Source organism: Argiope bruennichi, chromosome 4 (genome assembly GCF_947563725.1).
Source record: "Argiope bruennichi chromosome 4, qqArgBrue1.1, whole genome shotgun sequence".
NCBI lineage: Eukaryota > Metazoa > Arthropoda > Arachnida > Araneae > Araneidae > Argiope > Argiope bruennichi.
In genome coordinates this window covers 107,327,042-107,352,167 of record NC_079154.1, presented here as the reverse complement: position 1 = coordinate 107,352,167, position 25,126 = coordinate 107,327,042, and the positions used below count along the sequence as shown (strand labels likewise).

Below are 25,126 nucleotides of genomic sequence, written 5' to 3'. Positions count from 1 at the left end.
TTAGATGCTTTAGTTCTTTATTTTACACAAAATGATGTGTCTTGATTTCATACTTAATTATTAATTAACCAAATTAATTAATTAATCAAATTAAATTTATCTAATAAGCTAAATGAATCTCTTTTCTTATTCTAATTTCAAGCCTAAAAATATTTAAACATATTTTGATTAGAAAAAAATAGCAATTTAAAGGGTTAAAAAATAATAAAAACTTGTCATGCTATTTGTATTGAAATATTTGTATTTTAGTTTCATAATAAGGTACATAAAAAATTTTGTACATAGTATGAACAAAAATTTTTTTTATTAGTATAATATTCAGCATATATTTTTCGATATATATTACATATTTTATATCAATTTAGATACTATCATAACATTCATGAATAAAATATAATTTTATTCTAATGCATAATTATAAGTATCGATTTATTCCTAGTATTATGGATTCAAGATTAATCTTCAATGAACTTTGAAACAACTTCCATGAATAATTCAGTAAATTCCAGATGGAAAGTATGGAATCCTCCTTTGAAGACGTAGAAATGAGCATTAGGAAAGTACTTTAGTGTTGTATCTTTATTTTCTTCCCTGGAAAAAAATATTTATGAAAATCTCAGTTATATATACATTTTTTGTTTCCGAAACCAAAAAAAATTTAACATTCAGGTAATTTCTGATGGTTATATTTTTAATGGTTTTATCTGCTAGTAACTACGAAAATGCAATCACAATTCAGAGAAAGAATGCTGGATTAAGAATAATCAACAATTCAAAAGAATTTTAGTTAAATCGAAGCAGTGAAAAAAAAACCTGTCGGAGGTAATTAAAATCTTTAGTTTAATATCCAAGTCTGGCAGAATTTGCAACCCTTTTTTGTATTCCTGATTTTTATTGTTCTTTTTATAGTGGCAGGAAATCAGATTATAAATATAAGTTCTTTTTATTCGGCATCAATTGAAAAAAAAAGGTTATTTTAGTAAATGATGTTTAAAAATAATTTAAATATTACAAAATTTACATTTCTGATAATGTTGTTAATATACGCCTAAGATCTTCTTACCTATTTTAATAAATTTTTTTAAATAGATTCAGTATTGCATGTGCAATCATTTTTACATTACCTAAATATTTGGAAATGAAGAATGTATTCCATGCATTATATTATTATAAAGTTACTTTAAAAAAATGAAAGAAAAATTTTCTTGTATATTTAAAGCTTTTTTAAGAAACGTAAATAGTTGTTACTTAATAAATCAGTTAAAATCTAGACAAAAGAGATTAAAATTCATTAAAATTTCAAAGCAATGACATTTATTAGTTTTCTTTCCTAACTTCATAAGACCAAGCATGCAAGCAACCAAAACGTATGTTTTGAAATAATTTCTTTCCCGAGTTTTAAATGAATATTTGACGATACTTTTTAAAAATCTTGGTCTTGCATTAGTGGTAAAATTATACTAAGAAAATATTTAGAAACTTACATTCTTATGGGGGTCTTATCACCAAACAGAAAAAGAGCCTTTCCAAAATATTTCGGATCGTTCGACAGGTCGATATAAAATAGGTGATCATTATTCAAATAATGAATGATGGCATCAATGTTCAAATCCCATGTTAGCTTCCCTGATTTATCTTTCTTCAACGGCAATGATATAATATTATCGCTAGAAGTCCCACTGATCTATGAAATATAAAAAAAAAAGGCATGCATATACTTTTCACTACATAATGTACAATATTATAAATTTAATCGTAAAAAAGAATGCAATAAAAATAAGGGATAATCTGTCTTAAGAAAAAGAAATGAAATAACTTGGACTGATCCTAGATAATAAGCTCATTTTTAAAAACCATAGCAACAATAGTAAAAAGAAATTCTAAGATAAAGTCGACTCATTATCCCACTCATTGGTAGACGTCACACACACAAAACCAACCGCAACAAAATTCATGTTCTATAAAATAAAATACTTCGTATCAATACCAATGCTCCCTGGTTTATCTGGAATGATAATTTACAGAGATATCTTAAAACTCCAAAGTTCGATTATTACATCAAAGAACATTTGAACCAAGAACATTTTTTAATCAACTGAAAACTCATGAAAATCCCACAATCAAGGAACAAATTAACTATGTTCACTACAATGGAAAATACGTCTTTCCTTACTCTACTACGAAATGGACTTTGCCAATTAAACCTCCATACCTTCTTCCGAAATTTAAATTGCATCTAAAGAGCCGCTTCAATTTCCACCTTAAGAGCTTTTAAGTAATATTTTTTCTATTCAACTGATCCACCAATGGAATATTATTTCTGTTTTTTCCCTCTGCTAATTATTACCTCAAACTGAGTAGAAGTGCCTAGGCGCAAATGCTCTTCATGCATCTAATTCATATCAATAAGATTAAGGTTAACGTTTCGTGCAAAAATTTAAAAAAATATATTCCGGTGTATTCAAAACTGGCATCCACGAGCATTTATTTAACCAGCCTTGACAAAGAATTTGAAAATTAAAAAGAAAAGATATAAAATTACAACAAATTATTTTTTTCCTATAAAATGATATAGTCTCTTAATTTATGGAGTTAAGATTAATTCATGTATGGGGAAAATGGGAAAAGAAAATAAATTCGTCAATTTTTCTAATTAGAAATGTAATTCTTCTCAATATTAAATGTAGAACTATTGAGAAGAATTATATTTCTAATTAGAAAAATTGACAGAACATTTTAAATGCAGGAAACAAAAGTTTCTCTTAGAAAAACAGTTAGCCGTTTTTATTCAATTTTAAATTTAAATTTACTTTCATTCTTTTTATAATAGCTAGATTTTTTAAGTTAATCAATTTAAAAGACATACAAAAGAATATTTTTCATTCGTACAAAAAGAAATAATGAATGATTTCTAACTTACTTCTGGAAAAAAATTTCTCATCACTGCTGATGTTTTTTTATTGAAATTGCTTTCTGATATATCATTTGGAGCATTCCGAATGTATCTGTCACATGTCGTAATTAAAAGTTGAAATCTCTTAATATGTTTATCATGGTCAGCAATATTTGTCACCGTCATGTCCTCCACAACTAACTTTTCGACCAATTCTGGCTTTAAAAGAAAAATACGATTAGATCAATGTCTACTAATGAAAAAGAAAAACGTACTAATGAAAAGGAATAAAGTACAGAGTGTGTGTCTATAAAAGAACTCCTGGAATTTAAAAAAATCATATCGAGTTAACGGTAGTGAGTTTGGCCAGATATGTTAATTTTGAAGAAATTAGTAGCTCATCAAATTATATTCACACCAATTTCAGTTTGTTTTTTCAAAAACTGGTGGTGTCGCGCGTCATTGATCTGAAAGTAGCGTACCAGAAGCTCATTCCATAGTGCAGTGCGATGGTGGTGTTATAACAAAAGGTTCGGTGTGTTATCTGCCTTATAGAAAATGGATCTTTTACAGCTGTACTGCGGAACTTTTTCTTTAGGGTTTAATGCGCCTGCAGACAAAATCATCAATGGATACGTGAGTTTAAAGAAACGTGAAGTGCGTTAAAACAAAAGTCGTCCAGTAGACCAAGAATGCCCGAAGAGAACGACAATGGAATCCAAACTTCATGTCAAGGAAGTCCGAAAAAAATATGTAAGTTACAGTATTGGATATTTGATTCGGCAACAAGGGGATTGGAAGGGTAGGACCTATTTTTTTGGACACGAAGAAGCCCGAATCTGATTCCATTAGACTTTTTCTTCTGGGAACATGTCAAGAATGTTTACGCCGAGAAAATTCAGGAATCCGTCTCAGGCAAAGGATAATCCCTTGTATGGCAAACATCACTCCAGACAAGCTGTGCAGAAAATGAAAAGAGGTTGAATATCATTTAGATGTGTGCCGTTTCAAAAAAGGGAGCACATATTGGAATCTGATATATAATATAATTAGGATGTTAATTATTTCAAAATCAAACAAAATTTTGGCGTTTTTCCGCTATGACGAAAGAAATATTGTTCAAAATTAATTTTTGCACCATTTGAAAATGTAAAAAACTTATGTTTTTATAATTGTTTTAATTTAGATGTTGTGTCTTTTTTTCCTTTAATTTTGACATTTTTTTTTAAAATATGTTTTTTAATTAAATTTATGTTCTGCAATGAAGCTCAAACAGCTTTCATTGTTTCATGAAATATTAAATTGCATGATTTTCTTTCTTTATTCTTCTAAAGACAGTTTTGCTGATATGTAAGTTTGATCTGTGCAGCTTACAACAGGAATGAGACAGTGTTGATACTTTCATCTCTGATGTGAGAATGAGAAACTTTCGGCATGGTGGTTGATTCTCTGGTCCCGAATGGGGATGGGCTATCTCATTCTGATGACGTCACGTGTTTCCCAGGGGAAGTGATGTACCGTGGTGGTGATGGTCCTTAGGATTCAATCCTATGCTGTCATTGTGTTCCGGTCATTTAAATGAAACCCGTTCCGACGACCTAGAGACCAAAGCATCCCCCCCCCTTCACCTTTCCTGTGGTTTTTCTGGAGTTCTTTGATGTCTGTTCATTTTACCGACAGTTTATGGTAAGCTCCAGACAGATGTTCACAGACGAGGGTATCCAACAATGGGTCTGTTGCAAGATTTACGACCATATTCGTAAGGCCGCAGACCTTTCGCAACGCGGCTCATGCCGTATGAATAAATGGTACGGAGAAGCCTTATGTATACGGCGAGTTTACCCTGATAGCCGACTTTTTAATGGCACTATGATGTCATAGGTCTTGGCACTATGATATCATGTTTATAAGTCAACCATCTGACTCTCCGACCCGCCACGAAGGCACACGGATTTAAACTATAAAACTGAATGACCGGACCGCAACAACAACAACATTGGCGGGAACTGTGGTTGAGTCCTAAGGGCCGTCACCGGCCACAGTACAACCTTCCCCGAAGAAAGTACGTCCCATCATCGATGGGAGGAGTCAGATCCCGCACCTATTAGTGCACCCTACAGGGTGGCGAAATACAACCACCATGCCGGAAGCATCTCATCCTCATTTCGAGGTGCGCCCCGGGGGTTAATATCATGTCTATAAAAAGCCTCAAGGATACAATGGGCAGAACCAATAAAAAGTTATTAAAATACTATCTTTTTAATATGTACGTGGGAATCAGGAATATCAAATTATAAATAAGAAATTTTATTGGTATTAAACACAATCAATATTCCGGGTAAACCTGCTGATCGCCAAAGGCGATTATTAAAATTGGCGAAGGGTGAAATTGTTCCTATAAGATCCTTAGAATGATTTTACAGCTAAAAAAAGGCGTAACTGGGTGAGTCTGGATTGATTTGCAAATTTCGAAATGAAATTACTTTGAGTCGTAGCAGGCAGTGTTATAAACGATTTTTCATTGAAAAAAAGTAACGGGCTTAACTAATGTGACATTGATAAAATTAACTAATGCTTAAACTTTAAAGATAATTATGCGTTTTATCAGAAAAGAAATTCTTTTTCCAGTGATTGTTTTTTTTCAAATTTTTGCATCACTTAATTTTATCATTATTTTGATGCTTTTTATCATAATATAGATGCCGCTAATGTTGAAATGTAGTTTATTTATAAGCATGCGTATGGGTACGAATTTTTTATTTCACGTTGGCTAATCTTTGTTATTTATCATTAGGGATTTCTTGTACATTTAACAATGTAATAATTTCAGCTGAATACTAAAATGAATACCCCAGACTTTGGTATAGCAAAGAACAAATAAATTATGATTTCTAAGGTAAGTATTTAAATTTAGATATGAATTAAATTTTTTCTTAAACTGAAAATAAAAATCAGATGCATTGCTTCAAATTTTCTGAATATCTGGACATATAATTAAAACCTATTTTAAATAAGTTATAATTTAGGGATAAGGATTACTTAATAATCTTACGAGGTTGATGTCAATTGCATACAAGATTGTTTTAAAGACACTCAGAAACTATAAAAATATATATCGTAATACTTAAGAATTTTACTCAACTATCATAAATAAAGATAAAACCATATATTTTCTAGGAATAAAAGTACTTAACTTCAGAGTTTGCATGTCATATAAACAAATGTCAAAGAATTTTTGAAAACAGCTCTACCTTTTCCAGTGCTAGAGCCATCACAGCTTTGCTTCCGATACTATGAGCAACGAATATTGCTTTTTCTATGTGTTGAGACTCCATGAAGTTCTCGATGTCTACCATAACACCTTTTAATGCAAACAATTCACTGCGTCCACTTTGACCATGATTCCTCAGGTCTAAAGAATAAACCTAAGAAAAAATGTTTTCATTATTTTCTGGGTGTATTCAAATTAACGTGGAGAAAAGTCACGATTCAGAAGAACTTGAAATTTTGGTAGTAGACATTTTGAAACTTGGCGACGAAAATTTTGTCATCCTTAGCCCTTTCCTCCTCTAATTTCATTAGCATTGATGTTGGGTATAAAAAAAGACACAAAAGAATGCAAAATGAGTTAAAATTTACTACATCTGTATATATATATATATATATATTGTTGTTTCTAATGACACTTGCCATGGACAATCTCGCTGGCGAAGACAGTGATTTTAAGCCAGGAGAACGTCTCTTATTTATAGTCGCGCCAACTAGAGCCAAGAGTACGTCTTAGCTATTCACGCATCACATTCGCTTGAACAACTCTTTTTCACCGGAGAGCACATTCACACACCACACAGATAAAACAGATGAAGAGCAACCATATGCGAAGCGGGACTCGTACCCAGGACACCCAGACGACAAATAAGACGCACTACCCATTTGTCAGGACGCCGTCTCGGAAGCCGTATATAACTTTTTAAGCAGAAACCATTGCACATTTAGACAGAGAAGACTGAATTCATTTTATTCCATCCAAGGAGGCATTATTTATGTACGAGAATAAGCGAAGAGCACACACAACACAGAACTACACAAGAGCGGAATGAGGAAAAGCTTAAAAAGAACAAAGAATACTTTTCCCAGTGTTTATATACTGCGAGATTTTCATAAGGATTTCTTTGCACGTGTCGATTTCGGTAGTGGAATAAAGGTATCTTTTAAAAAGAGAATGTGCTACGCTGGACAGTTTTTTTTTATCACTTCTCTCGAAGTGTGGGAAGCATTTTTACATAGCTTCCGTTGCATTAATTAAATAAAAAAAATGGAATTAAGTTAATAAGCTCTAAATTAAGCTAAAAATTATTTAATTAATTAAGTTTTAATTAAATTTTAAAATATCTTTACACACACACACACATATATATATATATAAACATTATTTTTAAGCAGATTTAGCAATATATATATATATATATATATATATATATATATATATATATATATATATATATATATATATATTGACATAAAAACAGAATTTTACCTTTCTCTTTGTTTTATTAGCCATTTTATTCCTCACGAAATTCCATGTACGATGTGTTGAAAAGAATCCATGGATGAATATGATTGGACATTTCTTTGAATCATCCCCATCGTCAGGTTTATCGACCGTGAAAAAGAGATCGACAGGTTCGAAACTGAAAAGCATTATAGAGATTAAATGTATGTTTGATTCTTTTTCAGAAAACCAATTTTTATTGCATCAACTGCTCAATCAAATCTAAAATTACGAACATATCGTAAGAAACATTGTAAATATGCTGAAAATCCCATTACTTCTACAAGGAAGAAGTAAACCAGAAAACAACAACAACAACAAAAACTTTCACATTTTTTTTCCAGATACCTGAATTCATCGAAGTTATTAAATCTTTTATTGATATTATAATTTTCTCTAGTAATTTCATAAAATTTTTTAAAAGTAAGCATGTTGAGAATAAATATTACATATTTGCGGAATTTAATATATCGCACCTATTAAAGAATATTTTTTTAAAAAATGACATTAATAGAACTTTTATTTTATTATGCGATTTGTTACAAACTTTTTTCCTTATTGTTTATCAAGAATTGAAATTGTTGTTGACGTTAATTAAGACGAAATTCGAAATTTTATTTGATTTTTATTTATATCTCAAAGCACTATTCACATTGAAATGAAATATGCTAGTTTAATAAATTCTACTCAAGAATATTTTTGCTTCTATAAATGAAAAAATAATATATATTTTGCTTCTTCTTTTGCCACACTATAAGAACTGTTTTTTGAAGCAATATTTCGAGAAAAATGTTAATTACTATTGATACTTTCTTTTATCTTTTAATATCTTTAGAAAATAGAAATGCAATACATCTTACAGTATAATACAAGAATTTTGTGAACTATTATCAAATAATAATTTATGTTACATGTATTTAGAAATCTAGATATTACTAAAATGATGGCAGTATTAAAGAAAGTACAAATGAGCTGTCATCAAGCAATGATTTACACAATTTTTATAAATTTTTTTAAAGTTATTTCCGTTAATAAATTGCATAAACTGGGATGATTTATGAGTACGTGAAACTTACCTGGTTTCAGATGTCATTTGAAGCTTTTGATTTAAAAAGCAAGTCACAGGGACATAAAAGTGTAGACGACGGCTTTATGGTGTTCCACGAATTGTTCTTAAAAAGCAAATAACTGAGCTATATTTTCCCTCTAAATATGATGAATGTTTATGAAACAAAATCTTATTGTGCAAAATAAAATCATTAATACTGATTAATGTTAATTTTCCCTGACAGTTAAGAAATTATTTCCTTGATTCAGAGGGAGTTTTCTCCTTTTACATCCTTTTGAATCAGTGGGAGTGTTCTTCTTTTACATTTTTTTACATAAGAGGGTTTATTTGTGACTCCTGCAAAAAGAGTTGCGTGTGCACTTTGGTTTTCTTATCATTAAGGTAAGTGATTGTGTTTTTGAAAAACTTTTACAAAAAATTTTACAAAAATTTTTACAAAAAAAAAACAAATGATGGAAAAACATATCTTTGAAAGAAAAGTATTTGATGTACAAAACAAAAAACATTTTGAAACTAGAAGAAATCAATTCTTTTTTTTCCAAAAGGAATCGTAGAGCAAAATGTTAAGAACTTTTCAAATTATTTGAAAAAGTTTTATGTCATTTCTAATTTAATCCAGAAAATTAATAATTGTAGAATTTAATTATTGAATTAAGAAATAAGGAGTATTTATGTCCACTCTTTAAATTCTGGTATTAGACTGATAAATAATATGATAATTTTAATTTTTTAACATTATGGAGAAAAAAATTAGTATTAAATAATTTAAATACTTATTCTGCATTTCCGGAACTATAAAACACACACACATATATATATAATACAAAATTTGAACATAATTATTTTCCAAATTTGAATAAAATTTATTAATTAGATTTCAATTTATGAGGTGTTTCGTGAAAATAATACGAAAATATCAATTATGAAAATATAAAAATCAAAGCAATTTCTCAGAGAATGAGTTCAGAGAAAAATCTTTAATGATTTCATATAGAAAACTATTTTGAGATTAAGAAAACTTAAAAAAATGATTACTTAAAACTTAATAAAAGATCGATATGTCAACAAAGTCACCTATCTTAATGAACTAAACTACAAATATTGATATGACAATAAATTTTATTTATCTGTTTTTATTGTGTTTTTGGATGATCTTACTCTTAAACATGCAAATCATTAAAAAGACTGACAATCTGTCTACTCATTGACAAATTTAATTAAAACCAGGATGTAAATTTTATTAATTTTGGAAATAAGAAGGTTAAACCAAAATTAAGTTATCTAGCTAGTTTATCAGTTGTCGTAGCTATCCAGAACGAATAAGCAAATCTTGACGGATATAATCTAAAATTTCAAACATATCAACAATTTTAGTAACAAAACTGTGCTCCAAATGCCATTCCTAAGATTTTTATGAGTTTTCGAATAAAGATAATCGGACAAGCAAATTTCGCCAAAAGAATATGAAAGTAATTCTCTTCTCCAAACTTTTTTCATTCTAGCTGGTACATTTCTAAGGTTTTATGTCCTCACATATGCATAATTTCAAAAATGATTTTTTTTTCAACCGAGAAAGTGTTCAGAAACTTCTTTATTTATCAAAATTACGATGGCGAATTTTTTGACAGCTTCAATTTTTTATCTCTGTATATGAGAAAAAGAAGTGGCTTCTGTGATATAGGATTTTGAAATAAGAAATGTTATATATAAACTTAAGAATTTTCCTGAAAAAAAAAATTTCTTCAACAATCAGTCATTTCCGATAAAATGAAGAATATAGTTCGTCATTGGGTTTTTTTATACCATAAAAAAATGACTCGTTATGTGGCTAAAGTTAATGTTGAATGTGCTAATAGATTTGTTTACAAATTTCTAGAGTATCGATTGTCTTTTGATTTTAACATCCACACTTTACTCATCTCTTCCGACTGAATTTGTTTTTCTCTCGACATTATTTGTTTTTATCGCGACATGTTGTTATCGAATCTTAAATATTAATGCCTCGAACGAGTGACGTAACAAGTTTAAAATTTGCTTACTTTTTTATGACCTTTTCAAATATTGAACGTAATGTTTATACTTTTTAGAATTGCTTGATTCAAATTTTCTAATAGATGCATTAAGAACAAAATGTAACAAAATTAAAGGGCAAAAGTATGTTGTATTTCGTTCAACATTTCTTTAAAACAATAGTGTCTAAACTTCTACGATAATAATACTATAATGTCTGAATAATATCATATGATGTGATATAATCTTTTTTACACATAATAATAAGATGGGAATTTTTAAAGATGCAATTTTTTTCTTTTTAAGTATCAAGTCACAAACCTATAATTGGAATTGTAGAGAAAAGGGTACTTCATTAATATTCAAGCAAAATGTTTTTTATATAATTTTTAAATTGTAAATACTCTGTATGGGGTAAGGAAAAAAATTCTTAGATCTAGATTATTTAAAATGAGTCATCTCTATTTCTAAGCCATTTTTCTTTCTTGTCGCAGTAGATTCTTGAATTAACTTCCAAATACCCGTACCTGTTTTAAGAAGTCCCATTTTTAGAAATTCATACAATTTATGTTTTTAAATAATCATTGTCTTGTTTATATGACATACTCAGTGGAACGCATTGCAATCATGGTTTTCTCTACATTTGTAAAATGATTTGAAGAACTTGAAACTTTCTCATGTTAATATTATACTTCATATATAAGTTTCATTATCTTCGAGACTGTTTCCATTGATTCACTTTCGGTGAATCTGTTCAGTGGTGCGTATGTCTTGGAACATGTGTTTGCCATTTCGAAAGATGCACATCTTTAATTTACATGTAAATTATCAAAAGAATAAAGCTTGTTGAGTTCTCAGATTTAGTTATTAATTAGAACATCTATAATTAATTATATGCTTTTCATTCTTAAAATTTTTGACCTTAAATTTGTAAAAGGAAGTTAGACTCAGGACATTGCCACACTTCTGCCGTATGTTTGGGAACACAGACTTCTTGAACTGATGGAATTGATCGATAATGACTTTTTCATAATCCCTAACTTTTACAGTGCTCTATGTCACGACCATAAACTTTAGGGAAAAAACCGTTATAGAAGGATTGAGCTCAAGTTCTTTCTTTGTGCAACAAATATTCTGCAATAATTCGATAAATAATCAGTGAAGTCGATAATTTGCACCTTTCTATATCGGCTTCAGTCTTGGCATTCAGGTTTTATGATTATTTATTGCACAATATATCTCTTACGAAGTCACTGGACGAAGGTGAAATTACCTCCTCAAGAGAAGCCCCCCATTTTCTATCAAGCGCTTTAATCAGCTTAAAATAAATATTGCCTCTTCAACCTCTACATACGGGTGCAGTGGTAGCCTGGTGATAAGTTCTCGGCTTCGGAACTTGAGGGACTCATGTTCGAGATACGGTTCCACTGTAGAATCGTCGTGTAAGTGGGTCTGATGCACGCGAAATCCACTAGGGCCAAATAATGGGCCAGTGCGGAAGCATGTAGCAGGGGTGTCAGCTCAGGTGTCGTATACAGCTAGTCATCTGAGCGTTGTTCAAAATTACGATGTTTGCCCCAAAATAGCATTAGTGTCGCGTTGAAACGTGACTTTAACTAAAAAAACTAATCCATCTCTTAACTAATTTCTCCAGTGCTGAAATTGTAAGCTAAGATTCCCGAAGAAGATATGTTTATCAACTTGCTTAAAGTATTGAATATTCTAAAAGCGTCTATAATATTATAAGTTGTCAGGGAATCTCAGTGAACTTATGTAAACAGTCACTTAACAATTATTGAATTACAAGTTTTATTTCCTTTTTGACATGATAATGAGCTATCATTGTCAATAAATCAATTTGGTGTGTGGGTGGGGATATTTTCTGTAAAGTAAGCGATAAACTGTGGCAAACATAAAATCATTGTTTTACGGTATATTAGCATCTAAATCCCCTCAGCGTTCTTTACTTTTTAAAAAGAATCTGCTTTAATAAAATGGAGACACCTCATATAAATGTGGGCATAAAGCATTTCATTCAAATAAAAATCAGTAAAACACCCTTGCACTTTAACTTCTGCAAGTCCATATAAAAATCGAGAGTTGCCATTATTTTCCTATCTGCCTAGCCATTCTTTTCAAACCTTTTCTTTTTCGAAATATTGTTTAAACTATCTGTTGCTGAGACTCAAATGGTCCTCAGCATTTTCTTTCTTTACAAACTCTTTATCTATGATATCCGCAACCTTTTCCTCTCTGATATTTTTGTGGTTATATTCATATGAGTTTGATATTTGTCTTATCAGTCAATATTTTTTTAATTTAAAAAAATTTCTGTAGTTTATGATTTCAATTAATTAAATAATTTCTGAAACCGATATATGTACGATAAGCCGAGCTTAATTTGGCAAGGCAAATCTTTTTCGTACAACAAAATCCAGATAACTATATTCATAAGTCCATTTCGATTAAAGATGATTTTTCGCCGGGGAATACAATTCCATTTCTCATAGATTTCTCTCATTGTAAATACTGTAGATTACTGCTTTGATCTTCTTCAAAATATGATGAAATGAAATGACTGCATTTGTGTTTTATCAAATTTAATAATAAACGTCCCTCGTTATCTTTAATAATGTGTAGAGTCAAACGTTTTCGCACACATATGATGTCATCTATAATTAATTTCTTGTTAAGAACTATCTTGTCATCTATAATTAATTTCTTGTTAAGAACTATCTTGTCATCTATAATTAATAACTTGTTAAGAACCATCCAACCAATAGTTAATGACACTGATAGCATTGGAAACGCCTGCTTCAAAGATTAATGCCATGATTATATATTCTTTTTTAAATTCAATGAATCATCGATTACCTTGATGAAATTACGTATACATTGATTTACCCTGATGAGATCAAAACATGTTTCGATTGATATTTATGATTTCCTTGAACAAATTTTATCTGTATCCTTGTATTTTATGTCATTAGATTTAATGTCAGAGATTTTATTATGGCCCCAAAATTCAATGTGAGAGAAAATTACAGTTTCAAATTAGTTTGATACGTCTTGTTTGAAATTCTATTTCTAATTATATATATATATATATATATATATATATATATATATATATATATATATATATATATATAATATAAATGTAATGTTAAATGTCTATCTTTTATGTATCTGTTAAAGTTTTATCTGCACAAAAGAATATTTTTCAAAATTGTTTAACATATTAGAGGATTATTCAATAAGAAATTTTCTATTTGGACAATCCTAACATAAATATTCATTTCATTTAAGAACAAGAAGTGATTTTCAAGGGATAAGAACGGCAAAATATTTTTTAATATTTATTTTAAATTAAATAATAGCAGTACTGAAATATGGACAGACTTTAAAAGTTCTTTATTTGATTTGCCTTAATTGCAAGAACAATAGAAATAAAATAATAAAAATATAATAAAGTATAAATTAAAAGGAAAGATACTCATCATAGAAAAAAGCTAGAGCTTTATATTTTTATAAACAGCAATGAAAAAAAAATCAATGATGAAATTTACAATGATGAAATATTTGTAAAATCGTATTCACGAGTTAAATTTCTTTTCAGCAATGAAATTAATTTAATAAAACTTGTTTAAAAATTTCAACTGGCCAATTTATGTTGCTTTTTTTTAACGATTTCTTCCCGAAAGTATTTTTTAAACTTTTAATTTTAATAGAAGCTCAAACTAGTACGTCTACTATCACTAGTTTAGATTTATTACAGCATTCTGCTCATTGTTGCATTTGTCAAATTTCTGTTGACTAATTTCTAAAAAATTATAAACAATATTAATAACTTGTGTTGCTTCTAAATTGGCACCATTGAAAACATAATTATTTTTGAGATTTCAGATAACGGAAAAATTATTTTTGTGTTTTTGAAAAATATGGTTAAATCACTTCGCATTTCCATTTAATTTTTAATTCATTAAAATTTTAAAAACAAAGCCCCATGGTGCTTACTTTCACTTTTCAAAGTATATATGAGAAAATTTTGTCGATCTAGATCTAATAGTTTGTTCTGAAAAGCGCAGAGTTACGCACATTCATTTTTATCATTCGTAGAGATCCTTAGAGATATAAATAATCATATTTTATTTTGTTTTATTCCCTAAATGTATTTGTAAATATGTTATAAAATCTATATTTTATACTATATTAGATCCTATGAATCATATTAGTAAAATGATCTTGGTCCTTTAATTTAATTAGATAAACAGAATTAATTCAATTAAATCATTTCAATATTTTATGGTCAAATCTGATTGAGGCATAAAGTTATGAATATCAATGATTTAGAATCATTAATTTATAGTTAAAGCTAACCAGCTTTGAGAAATGCTTAGTAATATTCAAATTTCTACAAATCAGTAATATTCAAAAATTTCAATTTTATTTACAAACAGTTGAACTCTTTTGTTTCTTATTTAAAACGTTAGTGTCTCAAACGTAATTTATGAAACACTAGCAGTAACCGCACAGAGGCATAACATATTGATTAATCTTCCCTTTTTAAAGCTCAAGAATATGGACAGGCTACAGACATAGTTCCTATTGAAACCGAAACATCATTTCTGTAAACCACATACAAATTGTAACTCAGGACGGAGAAACTCCTTTTCGGACCAAATATCAGGAACGTTTGTTCTTCCACTTCTCCTCTGCTTGACATTTAAATGTCTTTCTCTGTCAGCAGACAATAGAGATGCATAATTCACGAATTTTTGAATAATAAATAATTTTGCTATTGTTATTTTTAAATATTCGTTCCAAATATCTGTTATTTCAATCATATTATTAATTAAAAATTATTAATTATTATTAAATATAAAATTTATTAATTGTAATTAATACTTAATTTACTATTTTAAGTAACTTGTGATTGAATTAATTTATCTATTTCAACTTACTTTTTAATCTTAATTTTTTTCAAAACTATTAATTTAATTTATTTATTGGAGTAAACCATTTTCTGAAAAGTTGAATTAAAAAAAGTCATTTCTTTAAAATGTTCACTTTAACTCCATATGCTACCAATAGATGGCGCCTGTAGAGCGAAAAGAATGTATGTCATTAGAGAATCATGTCACGGACAATGATCTTCGTGGCATAACGCACAGTGAAATACGAAATCGGAAAGTCAAGCGAAGCGGTGACTTCACAATTATGAACACTTTCTTGTGATAGCTCCACATTCAGTGATATGCAATTCAATGGTACGATAATTCTAAGAATAACCGGTCCGTCCTCTTTTCAACCCATTCATAGATTGCATGAATGAATTCTTGTTTGAGAGCTTCCATTGGACAGATCGTATCGATTGTGACTTTCTATCGTGATCCAAGACCTTTAATCGAAATATTACCAGTAAGATCATGTCAAGGATTTGATTCACACACATTTTTGAAAAGTATTGATCACTTGTATTTGTGACTTTTTGATATTGATTACGTAATAACCGTTCTTAAAATATTCGTCATCCCTAGCAGACAGGCGATCAGTTCGCTTTTCATTAGATTCATTCTGTCTCTATAATTCAGTTGCAGTACGATTTAAAGAGAGACGATTACTTCGCTCAACAGAAGATTGCACTTCTTTTAGACCCTCTTTGATTTTCGCTAACCGAAGGTTTCTTTCCTCAACATTTTCATTATTGAACAACAAACGAAGCGTTTTGCTATTTAATGTGCTAAGGCCAAGATTGGATTTCTTTTTTTGGGCATATTGAGTTTTGAATCGCTGTTGAAAAGCACACGTGAACAAAGAAATGTATATGCATAAGCGTATCACAGCTCTTTCTATTTGCGCATGCGCCGTTTGAGGTTTTCACACATGCTCGGATAAGTGCAAAGCACAAATACCACTGTTTTACGTATGGGCGAATCGTAGTAGGAACATAATTAAAATCGCAATTATAAAGCTCCTTTTTTATTTCGATATGACTTTAAAATACTAAAACCTTCCCTAATGAATGTACTACAAAATGGTAGAAATATCTCCAGTATCAGTTAAGTATTTCTCAAGTTTTTTTTATTTTTTTCTAACATACTGACGCTTTCAGGAGACTCCATTTTATACTATGTATAGATGACTCACAGATTTGGGAGTCTATATAAAAATTTACAATTCCTATTTTATCGAACATCTACTGTCCCAGATTAAATGAAATATAATTATTTATTACATGCAGAGCATTTATCTTGTTAGTTGTGTAGGCCTCTTGCTAACGGTTTAGAAATTAGCAGTTGAGCTCCGACCAGAAAGGATATCTTGCATATATAACCTATGTTTACATTAAATAATATAAAATTATCGAATTAATAATATTGGCGATTTAAAAGGCCATGGAAAATGACTTATTTATCAGGAAAATATATCGTTCTATATTTATTTCATTTCTTGCAGACACATGCTGAAAATTATAATTTTCTAGGTTTAAGAATGTAGTAAAATTTAACTTAAACTTTTAATTTCTCCTTTCGTCCATGTTAGAAGTAGTTTTTTCGTGTTCACCTAATGTGTTCATAAGACTATATTTCACTTTTTTTTATATGAAATTCTTTGTTTAAAAATACGCTTAAAATATTTTTAAATCTATTAGAATATAAAAAAATACAGTTAAACTATAAATATTATTGAAAGGATAATTTTCGATTTTAAGATTATTAAAATAATACTTTGTATATAATATTTTCGGTAGCTGTCTTGGAAAAAATACGAATAAACTTCACTTAATTTTAAATTACTTAAGATTCTAACTTCGAAAATATCGCTCCATGGTGCATAGTCCCAACCTTCGAAGTATATATATGTATACTTAGAGTTAATGATTATAGTATATATATGGTTATACTAGGTTAAATGATTTAACCTGTTTATAAACGCACACAAAAAAAACTCTTTAATCTTTATAATAAGTATTTATGTATTAGTAGAAATACAATATAGGAATTAAAACTGAATAAAGATATCATTTTTCACATTTCACACATGCTATGTTCTGTCGAGAAAATAAGAAAGATGGGATTATTTTTAAAACCACGGCCTTATTTTTCTTTGAAATTAAGCAAAAGATTTTTTGACGAACTTTTAATTCTTTGTAAAGATGATTACCCGCAACTCGAACAATATTCTCACCATGGCAAGGTGGAAAATACAAATGAAGGAAATCAAAGCTTACATAACTTCGAAAATTAGAATAACTTTATAACAAATTTATTATTCGTAAAGATAATTTGTAAGGCTCCGTTTGATCTTAATATCCAAATCAGTTCAAGATATTGCACAAAAATAATGATAGTTGATTTAGAATAAATAAGTTTTTTTTTTTCTTAATTTTATCCTTACCGGATCCATACAGTTGTGTTTACAACGCCACTCATAATGGTTTTAAATCTATATCTATATACCAAAAGCTCAATGTGTGTGTGATTGTTGGCTCTCTGCAGGTCAGACCGTTTGACATACAGCTACCAAATTTGGCTTGTGAATATACCTATACATTAAATTTCTGTTTTTAAGTAATTTTTTAAAAAAATAATTTAATTATAATTTTCAGCAATTTCCTCAAGAGTTAATTTAAAACTGAATTTCATGGAGGATGATCGAAAATTAGAAAAAAATGCATAGTACAATAAAAAAAATGTCTTAGGGTTTACATAATAGTATAAGTAACTATCAAAATTTTAAGCTTAAAAATATTTTGCTGAAAAACCTGTTATGAAACCAAGCTACATAAAATATTAATTGAACATTTTAGTGAGCATTAATACTGGCAAATTGGCTAATCGCCAAAGCCGGCTTGTTTAATAATAAAAGAAAATAAATAAAAAAAAACTATACTTAAATAAATAAATAAAAAATCTCTACTTAAACAAAAGAAGAAAAGCATGCACTCTTAATATGTGTCATTCCATTTTCTGAGTTTCATTTGTGTCTGCCAGCGTGTAATGCCTAAGATTCTCTTGCCACTTATGAAATTTTCTTTTATTATATTAATATTGATAAGTCACTATAGGATAAAGATATGTCTTCTCATTTTTTCAATTTCAATAATTTCTAATCATAAATGGCATGTTTAGACTGACATTTTCATGCAGATAAAAAATGATGAGTGTGGGCATATTAGTAAAATATTCTAAAGAGTTGAGCGATTTTAGTACCAAGTGGTATTTGAAAAGTTTTATATTGAAAATTATTTTGTGTCCTAAGGTGATAAGTAATGCAATAAAATTAATTTTTTGAACACAGTGCATGTGCATCCAAATTATTATATCATGGTTAAATATCATGGCCAAGACAAAATCAGCAACGCAATAACATTATATAGATTTCAAAAGTGTAATAATGTTGACTGGATATCTAAGATATTAATGAGAATATTTACTTACACTTACTTCTCTTTATATATAAAAGTTCTTATATTTTTATTTCCACATGTGTAAAATGTATATATATATATATATATATATATATATATATATATATATATATATATATATATATATATATATATATATATATATATATATATATATATATATATATATATATATATATTGATTCGAGATTTTGATGAACCTCCACTTATCAGACCCCCCCGTAAAATATATTTCTGTAATTATATGTCTGTTTGGAAGTCTATGTGTCTGAGAACACGATAATTGAAAATACGTTGATCTAGACAGATGAAATTTGTTTTGAGCATTTAAATCAAAGTTGTCTACCAAATTTTGAATGAAATACACTCCGAGTAAGTTTGTTTACCCGGCTGTTTAAATATAAATTAACTCAATAACTACCAAATGAAGAGAACTAAATCGGGCCATAGAATTCACACCTAAAATATACATATATATCAAATTTAGAACCAACTCCATTAACAGGCTGACCGTCTGTACGACTGTCCTTTCAGAAGTATGTAAATGTGATAATTCGGAAATGCGATGACTTAAATACATGTATTTTATTCTGGGATTGCAATTGTTGCAATATGTCAATTTTTGTTTTAAGTCGTTCGAAAAAAAAAATTTAATAACGCACGATTAGTTTCTTGATATTTGTGTATAAATTGTATCTTGGCGAGTAATCGCCAAAACGAATTCGCCAAAGGGCTTATTAGAGTGCGAATTTTTATGTTTATTATTCTCCAGTGTCATGTATTTTAATTTGATAGATGATTAAATGTTTTTAAAGAAATAAGAAAAACTTTTAATGATCCTAAAAATGAAATTTATTGTGAGACTATTTGTATGGAAAGCATTGAATTTCATTTTCAAAATAAAGTTCCTACTTTCTTGACAGTAGAAATATCTTTTAATATTATAGCGTAAAGCTATTCTTTCCTTGACATATATTGAATATATTAAAATTATCTAATTAATTATAGCTGTTCATCACTCATTTTTTCTGTGTAATTTCAATTCAAGAATAAACCTTTGTAATTTTGATGATATTTTATTTATCTAAACATTATTTGTGAGAAGTCTATTCATTAATGAATTCTGATACTACTTCCGTGAATAATTCAGAAAACTCCATGTGAAAAGTATGAAATCCTCCTTTGAAAACGTAGAACTGGGCATTAGGAAAATACTTCAATGCTATATCTTTGTTTTCTTCTCTGAAAAAAAAAATAAATAAATATGAAAACACCTGATCACATATTATGCATTTTGCTGATGAAATAAAAAAAAATTAACATTCAAGAATTTACTGCTTTAAATGCAGATTTTTATAAATGAATATCCCAACTTTGATAGTCTGTTAAAAAAGAGTATGTACCTCTTGACATCTTACTTTACGATTTTTACGAATTAAAATAGTTTTATAAAATATATTGTTCAATAAAAAGAATATTTCAAAGGCGTAGAGAAAAAAAAATACATTTCAAATACTTTCCTCAAAATGGCATTGTAATTAAATTTAAATATCTTTGAAATGAATTTGTGAAGAAATTAAACATATTTGATAATAAAGATTTCTGTAAACATTAGAAGAAAATAGGATACGCATTTTATATTTCGGGTTTTTTTAAATTGTTAAAAATCAATTTTAATTCCGAAAAACATAAAATTTTAATGAAAATTCAGTAAGTGTGCACAAAAATGTCTCTAAAAATTAGCATTTAATTGGAAATATAAAATCATGCACAGTTTTATTCCAAATTAATTTACAATGGGTAATATGGAAAAATTATAGAAAAAAATTAAAAATTGAGCCGCTTGGAATATTTTGAAATTTTAAAAAAATTATTTATTTTTCAATTTTTTTAAAAATAATATTTAATTTTAAAACTTTATTTTTTTAAAAAGAAAGTTTGCTTTTTTATATTTTAATATATATATGCATAAAAATTTCATAACTCTAAGTGAATAATTCGCAGAAATGTTTAATAGAATTCACCGTCCCCTTAAAAAAGTGTTAATTCAGAAAAATAATTTTCATTTCTATTTTGGTCATAAGATAATTTTCTTCATTTCAGTTCAGTAGAGTTAAATATAGAAGACAGTAACTAACTAAATTAAATTTGAATTAAAAAATAGTATAATTGAAAAATGTATTTAGTCAGAATTCTTGGGTTAAAAAAAATCGTATTCTAAAAGAATTATCCGCAATTTTAGATTATATCATAATAATTGGTTTTCAAAAAATAAAAAAAAAAATAACGCTAACAAATAAAATAAATTTTTGGTTAATAACTTAGAAGTCATTTTCCGAAGATCATTAAGCTCGGAAACACTACTTTTAAATGTTAGAATATATTACCAAGAAACAAGGAATTTTCTTTTTAAAATTTAATTTATTATCATTATCACAGAAAATATAAAGAATAAAGAAAACTATTTGCAACGTCAAAGCAAATTGTGCTTAGTATTATAGACAAAAAAGTCAAAACTGAATTAACATTAGAATACTTCATTATGCATAAATCCTGTGAGATTATGAATTGCTTTCCTTCTATAGAATAACTCTTAAAGCACGTGAACAGTATTGGAATCAACACCGATTTATATCTCCCACTATGAGAACGCCATATGTTATAAGAGTTGCTGTGAATTTAAATACAAGGTTCCGATTTATAAGACATATCTTCCAAGAAGTAAGCTTACTGTCTCTCATCATTAGATTATAATGAAAGTTGGTAATTCCTAGCTGTTTTAGCCTTTGTTTTTGACTAAAAACGATGTCCAAATTCATGGAAAAGCGACTTTGTATCATATCAGCAAGAAATACGACCAATAAGAATGCAGCCAGAGTTTCTAAGGTTGCGACAAGGAAAGAAAAATTTGTTGAAACGGAAGATTTACATTTCTGTAACATGACAAATAAATGGCTTGAATGGCAACTCGGCAAAAAACGAGAAAAATCGGGAATGACATTTTATTTTCCAGAGTCGTAATTGTGTGGAACACATTCTGACACTTATTCCATTGAATAAAAGCCTCATCATATAATATTGCTTTAGGAAATTCATTAAGCGATTTTAAAATAAGATCTGAAATAACACAGTATAAATACATTGTAATGAAGACAATCGCAAATGCTGAATGCATAACCACAGAATCTATTATAAAAACTACTTCTCGAATGAACAAGAAATCTGTAGGTATCCAAAATCGTTTGTATGGAGGAAATCGAGACATATCATAAGCTTTATTGGAGTGCCAGGTCGTATATAACATACAGAACCACAAGGGATAAAACGGTAAGCCATAGATAATGATTGTAGTTAATTTTTTCAGTTGTTTCTCGTTTATTTTATCCATTAAAGATTCAACTAATTTAAGAATTTCTGACTTTTTCCAAAACACATCCCACCAAAGCAAGAAAATAATTATTTGTTCTACACACATACTCTGGAAATATTTCGTTCTTGGATCTCCGTCAAGTAAATGCGCCACAACTATTGCTATATGTAGAAAACGTATCAAATGAACCCGACGACTGAACTGAAAACACATGTCTTTTTATTGGATAGAAGTATTCCGGTTGATGCCAAACTCCATCTGATAAGCTTGAGAATAAACGTATACTTGCGAGATTTCATTTTTATTATATTATTATCTATACTGATTTATGAATAAGATTTCCTCCTATACTGAAATATTTAAAATATTTTTGATTTTAATATATGTGCTTTAAAAAATATTCGTTTATATTGGTTGTGGTTGGCTATTATGTCGATAGAATGTCCAGCTAAATATTATTGTTAATGGATAAGTGGCACTTTCTCATTTAAATCTAATCATCAGAGTGAATTTATATTATCAGCACGCATGAAAACAAAAAAAAATGGGTAATTTTTATTTCATAAGTACAAAATGCAATTTGTTTAAGAGATATCGACTAATATTTCAAGCATGTTGAATATTTAGGACGTATTTTAATCATTATTTTCGTAGAAATGAATTTTAATATGTTGTGTTTATATCAAACTGATTATATGGTTCATGATATTTGCAAATGAAAAGGTTTTCTTAAAAAGCTATTTGAAAATTATCTCTTTCATCTAAATAGATACAGACATTTCACGAACAAAATAAGATATAATTATATAATATGAAAATTAGAAAATGTTTTATGTTATTAACATTAAGAAATTCAATTCAACATTTAATAGGAAAGATAAAAAAGGTTTTTTTTTGTATGTGTATAAAAAATGGTAATATAATATGCAAAATAAAGTTTTTAAATGGCGTTGAAACGAAATGAAAAAACTCTTTCAAATTAAGATAAATAGTTTTTGAAATGATTTTTTTGTTGCCATGTCAGCTTAAAAATTGGAAACTGGTTTGCGGCTAAACAGATATTGATGAATGAGAACAATCTGTCTAAACTGATATTATTCGTCTAATGGAAATTTATTTCATAAATTCAAATGCTATTTGCGTCAATTATTACATTGAATCATTATCGAAAAATATTATAGCATTTATTTCCTGGAAAAATAAACTATTTTTATTAAAAAAATTTAAAAAATGCTTATGCTTATAATTATCTTCCTGTTATTACTGCTAATTAGGTAAAACGACGAAACACTTCTTTTTTCAGACTTATCAGTAATTTGACATAGAATTTTTACATTTCTATTCGTTTTAATGCATTTATAATTCTCAAAATTAAAAAAAAATATTATCATTTCAATAATTGATATTTTTTCTATTTTTAATTAATTAAAAAATATTTTATACGAAATTTCAAACAATATATTTTTGAACTTAAATTGTAACAAATATGGATCTGTGTGCCTTGGCTAGACCGTTTGAACTATAGCAATGAAACCTGGAGCGTATATACTTTGAAGTGGGGCGGGGGATATACACCTAGAAATGATTGCTTAAAAAATGTAATTAATTAAAATTAAGCGAAATTTTGGCGATTTTCAACAACAGATACAAAAATATAATAACTCGAAATTTATTTTTAAATCAATCTCAATTTTAAAAAAAATTGTCTTTTTTGTTTTAAATTTTTAATTAATTTTTCGAAAATGTTTTAGCATATTTTCCAACAATATATTTGATCTGTATCTCTACTTTTACTAAAGTGTGTTTTGTTGCTCTACAGGCTAGATTATTTGACACACAGCTACCAAAATTGGAACAAATGCAATGTGCACCTAAACTTATATTAGTTTTTGATCTTATATTAGATTTTTTTATTAATTAAAAATAAGGAGAAGTTTTAGCGTTTTATTCTCAATAAGTAACTTTCGAAAATATTATAGCACAAAATGATGTAATTTTATGCATAATTTGATGATAACTATTATTTTGATGTATACTTTCAGTTTTTAATGAATTTTCAAAGAAATTATTAGATTTTCTATCAATATTTATCACAAGAAATAAAATCAATTTTTAACTTGAACGAGCTCATTAAGCTTGAACAAAAAGAAGTTTTATCACTGTGTTGCCATCACGTTGTTAAAATCTTCAGATAAAAGACTAAATTAGCCATAATTACAAAATAAACCTTTAAAAGCATAATTTTTAGCAATTATTTGTATGAATTAGAATATGTAAAAAACGTGATATTTTCTAGAAAAAGGAACACAAGAAAAATGTTTTTGTGGCTTGTAAATCATAATATAAATAAATAATTAGAACTTTATTTATTAAAATATAATTAAAACCGTAATCTATTTCAAATTACGCGCAATGTTTAGTGGTAATTTCAAATAGATTACCGAGATAATTATTTTTATTTTCTGATTCTTCATTTGCGCTGGTAATTAGATCAGTTTTATTTCCTTAGTTTTCACAATAGAAGAAATTTCGTGAAAAAAATATCTGATGAACAATAAAAGAGGTTTCTATAGTTCATAAAATATTTAAATAGATATTAACATGAGTTTAAAAAATGCAAAAATTCAAAAACAAATTTTATTGACAGTTAAACTGTTTTTTAAAAAAATCCAATTTTAAATTTCAAAATGTTGCAAAAATCAATTTTCTCAAAACTCGCGAAAAATATCATTTGATTTTTAATTATTTAAATTATCAAAAAGAAAAATCTCCAAATTTGGAAATTTTCAGTCAAGCAT

At 28.0% G+C, this 25,126-nt stretch overlaps 1 protein-coding gene across 2 annotated transcripts; it reads right to left on the bottom strand.

Annotated features, from left to right (window-relative positions):
• Nucleotides 1–368: 368 nt before the first annotated feature.
• On the bottom strand, nucleotides 369–8,696 carry LOC129965719 (esterase YbfF-like). 2 transcript variants are annotated; one of them, XM_056079841.1, is made up of 6 exons: nucleotides 8,522–8,684; nucleotides 7,431–7,584; nucleotides 6,145–6,318; nucleotides 2,921–3,112; nucleotides 1,485–1,684; nucleotides 396–591 (listed from the first exon to the last, which is right to left on the bottom strand). In XM_056079841.1, exons 1-6 carry the CDS (start codon nucleotides 8,536–8,538, stop codon nucleotides 456–458), a joined length of 873 nt encoding a protein of 290 aa, XP_055935816.1. In that variant the 5' UTR covers nucleotides 8,539–8,684; the 3' UTR covers nucleotides 396–455. The 2 variants fall into 2 exon arrangements, with proteins under 2 accessions (XP_055935817.1, XP_055935816.1); XM_056079842.1 differs by lacking the exon at nucleotides 2,921–3,112 and having other exon boundaries at nucleotides 369–591; nucleotides 8,522–8,696.
• Between the last annotated feature and the right edge of the window lie 16,430 nt (nucleotides 8,697–25,126).